This window comes from Antrostomus carolinensis, unplaced genomic scaffold (genome assembly GCF_000700745.2).
Source record: "Antrostomus carolinensis isolate BGI_N321 unplaced genomic scaffold, ASM70074v2 scaffold22409, whole genome shotgun sequence".
In the NCBI taxonomy this organism is placed as follows: Eukaryota; Metazoa; Chordata; class Aves; order Caprimulgiformes; family Caprimulgidae; genus Antrostomus; species Antrostomus carolinensis.
The window spans coordinates 11,691-16,492 of NW_010339524.1; the positions used below are offsets into that span (position 1 = coordinate 11,691).

At 47.7% G+C, this 4,802-nt stretch overlaps 1 protein-coding gene across 1 annotated transcript in view; it reads right to left on the reverse strand.

Annotated features, from left to right (window-relative positions):
• The window catches only part of CYB5B (cytochrome b5 type B), a gene marked incomplete at its 5' end in the record, with an annotated part of 3,611 nt that extends 1,296 nt beyond the window's left edge, over positions 1–2,315 (reverse strand). Inside the window, 2 exons of the mRNA XM_010175880.1 lie at positions 1,624–1,650; positions 2,187–2,315. Coding sequence (XP_010174182.1) covers positions 1,624–1,650; positions 2,187–2,315 — 156 coding nt within the window. The remainder of the gene's footprint in view (positions 1–1,623; positions 1,651–2,186) is intronic.
• Between the last annotated feature and the right edge of the window lie 2,487 nt (positions 2,316–4,802).

The window sequence follows — 4,802 nt, forward strand, 5'->3', positions numbered from 1 at the left end:
TCCCACCCACTCCTCACCTGCACACTGCAACTTGCACCACTCAGAAAAAAAATAAAGTTAAAAAGAGTCTTGCTCACCACCCCACACACCAGCCTGCTGGTCTCACACGCTGCGGACGATACCTGGCACCCTGACAGGGACAGTCCTGTCACTGCGACCCCCTGCCCACGGCCCCGCGTGCTGTCCCGCTGCCTGACCCCTGAGCGGTCCCTTCAGCTCTTCCCTCACACACTAACAGTTCCCAAGCTTTTACACTTCTCCTTTCACAGAACTCTGAGGATTTAAGTGCTTTTTCCAGCCAGCTGAAGTTCTCATCCAGGCTCTGATGAACTCCACAGCTGCTTCCTCGACAGCTGTTCCCGCTCTCCAGTTTGATCAATACCTACCAACCAAAAACCCCCTCTCCCACCCATCCAAACCAGAACCATCTCCATTTCTCAAGCCTCATTGCTCACTTTTCTGCCAGAATACACTCAGTGGATGCTGAACATCAGCCTTTACCTGTGAGGAGCTACCTCTGAGCTGTGTCGCAGGAGGATACGTGTACAACTTGTTTTCTGTGGTTCCCTCCTATTTATTTTTTACATTGCTGCCTTCTATTTCTTGCTGCTATTTTTGAATTACTACACTTGGGCTGTTGTACCCTGGAAAAGACCTGAGCTGTACACAACTCACTGGGCTCCCTCCTCAGAGGAGAAAAATAGTTAAAAAAAAATATCTAACTCCTATCCAAGGGAGCTGCTCAGACTGCTGCTCGTTTCCATGCACGTTTTAGCCACGTGATTCTATAGATGAAGCAGAGCTGAACCAAGCAGTACACTGTAAGGTGAATATATACATGATCCTGTGTTATGACTCAGTGTAGGCTTCACCCAGCCCCAGTGACTACAGTGAGCAAACACTCCCAGGGCTTCAGTGGCTGCTCTCCCTGTTGCCAGTTTCCTTCTCCATTCCCGCTGCCCTGCGAGTGGCCCTGCTTTGAACAGCATCTAATGGAAGCGTTGTTGAAGGCAGGGCTGTGCCTGCTCCAAGCCTCCAAGCCAAGTGAGGAGAGAAGCCAGCTGCCAGGCACATGTTTACCTCTGGGATAGGATTCTATTTATTACCATTGCCCTCTCCCCATCCATTTCAAAGGCAATTTTGCAACACTGTGCCCTGTTCTAATCCAGGAGTACCTGAGTTTTAAACACCACCAGTGATTACTAGGGCAGTTAACAGAGAATTCTTGTTTTATAACCAACCCCAGGGTGGCTGTGCCTGTCTCCTGGCTTCAACGTAGCGACACTGACAGATCAGTGCTCAGGTCTCAGGAGTAATGCAAAAAAACTATGGTCTGTGGCTCAAGATGTGGCAATAACATTGCTGATGTCCAGGGGAGAGGGCACAGAAAACCACTTCCAATTTCACACAGCGGTGACTGCTGAGCTCCAGAACAAAAACAAAGGTATAATTTGCTTGGAAGATTTATTCACTGCTGTAGTTTCTGTAAACATAGAGCCACAAACTCTATACACACACACAAAAAAAAACCAAACTGTGTGACAACTTCATTGTTCATTTTGTGAGCATAATTGTTTCCACAGCATTAAATTAAAAGAGAAAAGTAAAACCCTAAGAGCTTACCTTAGAACCTTCTTTTTTACGGTCGTGCTGTCAAGGGGGAAAAAAAAAAAAAGAAGAAAAAAAAGATAAGCACTGACTTCAAGAGAAACCTGCAGTGTTTATGAGGGGATTGTTCTGTACTCAGTCCTCATCACAGGGGTAATTGCCTGGACTCGGTTTTCAAAGGAGTCGCTCCCTCAGTACCCAAAGGCTCCATCTCTGCAGCAGGCAGGAAGCCAGTGTTTGTGCCCCTGTGATCTCTCACCCTCCTGAACTCTCAATTACAGGGGGAGGGGAAGTGACAGTACCACCAGCTAAGGAGGGAACTGATTAGATTAGCTCCAGTGCCCCTGATTTAGCTGTGCTGAGAAATTTGTTCTGAATGCTGGAAAGAGAAGACCAATTTAGCTTTGTTTCCTCAACAGAAATCCTGGACAACACAGAGACTGGATAAAACCCTACTTACTCGTTTCACGAGACACACCTTGGTGTGCATGTTTAGTGGGTTACCCAAAGGGGAGTGACACTTCCACACAGTCCCACCCTGTGTTTGAAAGGGGCTGTCACTGCCAGCGGGTCCTTACCGGGTGGATCTCCCCCACGTAGTACTGCTTCAGCATTTCCCTGGCATCTGTGGAGTGCCCAACATCTTCAAAGCTCTCTGTGGCATCTCTACCAGCCTGTTCAAGCAAAACCTCTTCTCCACCCGGATGCTGGAAGAGAAGACTTTGGGTGAGCAAAGGGCTAGATGTAAAAAAAAGGCACCAAGAGTGTCAGCAGCCTTCCTCCCATCCTCTTCCATTCATCACTGGTGCCTCAAACCAACATCATCAATAAAATCCTCCAAAGACTCAGTTGTCCAACCTCTCCTTTGGGAATTCACAGAGAACAACGGGTGCTGCACAGCCTGGAAAATACATTTTATAATAAAAACCCTTCCAAAGAGGCGAATCCCCAACGTGCCCAGCGAAGCACAGCTTTGTTCCCCACAGCTGAGCTATCCCTCTGTCATTCTGCAACGGATTTGGGCAAGAAAATACTACAAAAGCAAGTGTGTCCCCATGTAGCTTTTCACGGGCCTCGTGCACAAGTCAGACTCTTGCTCACAGAGGAGCCTCTCCTGCATGATTTCCCCTTAAGAACTGAAGCAACTCAGCTGGGAGTGAAGCACAGGACAGCGCTGCCTTCACAGGCACCAGAGGTGGAAGCTGTGTTCTACTTCTTTAGCTACTACCAAAAATGACATTATTTGGTTGACAGCCTCCCTCTCCCTCAGCTGTGCAACGAGTGGGGAAGAACAGAAGTGACAACAACCAGAGCACCAAACCCCCAGGACGCTCCACGATGACACTGCCATTTCTGTTGGTGGCAGACTGTCACAGACAGAACTGACAAAAACCTGCTGCAATCCTGTTTTCCTTGCTGGGTTGGGCTCTTCTCTAGCACCATCAGTACCACAATTCCAGGAACAGGTTGGCAATGGGAAGCACTAACCACAAAGTACAATCTCTTTACAGTTCGAGTGTGAACAAACAGTTCAGTTTAAACATCAGCTAATCCAGTTAAACCAATAAAGTGGTCAGGTTTCTGATGCACACACAGGGACTAACCCAGTTTTCCAGAGCACCAGGCAACAAACACTGGACACACTAGTTGAGACGATGAGACTTGTTCCCTGCTGCCTGAAATGCCTCGAACAGCAACAGCCCTGGAACCAGAGAAGAGATGTTCAGCCCAAATTTCAGATCAAAGGACTCACACCTGTTTCTCTCCAATATCCTTTCCCCTCCCACAGACACCAAACAGCTGCTGTCATTGCCTCTCTTCCTTCAGCTCCTCTGGTTCTGCTGACAAAAGTCTAAGTATTCCCACTGGCTCTCACACCTCGTACCAAACCCACTCGGCGGGGACACAAAACCAGGCCGGCTGGTTACTCCGGTGAGTTGCTGCAGCCAATTCTACAATCCTCAGATCAGAGCTCTTTATTCCAAATAAATCCCTTTATTGTCCAGGTATAGAACTGGATCAACATGGAGCTCTCAGCAGCCATGAAGGGCAAAGTCTGCAGCCCCAGGACACAGCCTGGTTAGCAGTCAGTCATTACACTGCCTCAGCTGTAAAACCAAGGGAGGCTCCGCTCTGCTCATTCCCTCCGTGCCTGGCTACAGCTCTTGCTGCCAGTTCTCCCACGCCAACCCTTGGGCTCACTCGACCTCAGAGGGAGTCAGATCAGGGACTATCTGAGCAGAAAACCCACCCTATGAAGAAAGAAAAGGAAGCAGTGATCTGCACTGATCTGGGGTGGCTGTGAATGAGCTCACTGCGGAGTCAGACGCACGTCTCTGTCTACACGAGGGAGTTAAGGGGAACACAGGCTGCAGCAAGGCCACCCTTGGGATGGTTTCTGTGCCCCTTACACCAGGCACTCACACTTGGCCACGGTGGCAGGACGCTGTACATTGACTGTGCACGTTATTCAGAACAACTGTCCAATTTCCAGCTATTTTATAAGCATGCTTGCAAAGACCCACGGAAACTAGGGGATGAAAAACTGGCCATTTGCCAGTTCTTCTAGAAGAACTCCTTAGGATGTCTTACCAGAAATCTCATTTCAGATGGAAAAAATATCAGAACTGAACTTTAAGATAACTTTAAGGTTTAAGATAACCTTCCTGTCCTAATCATTCACCCTAAAAGGGCAAAATCCTGCAGCAACAGGGAACACAGAGCAGATGTTGGCCTCCAGCAGCATCCAGCCTTTGCACGTACAAGAAACAAGAACAGTCAAGTTCACTCCTCTTTACACCTTGGGATCTGAGGCCATTCAGCATTTGCTAAACCCACAAGCAAGAAAAAGAATTATTTATTCACACACATCTGTCTTGCACTATAATCACCAAGCCAAAAGAAAAAAAAACCAACTTCAAAACATGTTGTCATGTCACATATTTCTGAAAGGACCCTCTAGTCCAGACAGCCACAACTGCAGCCAGACAATTCTCACCTTGTCGTGCCCGAGCAAACCTAAAACCAGACTATTTACACAGGAAGTCATTTATTCTGCCACAAAACTTCCCAAAGCTACAGCTCCTGCAGGAAAACATGAAAACTGAAAGTGCTGCAAACTGGGGGAGAAAAAAAAAAAAAGCACTTCCAGAAGAAATAATGTCTCAAAAATGTCTGTTTCTGACAAGAACTAG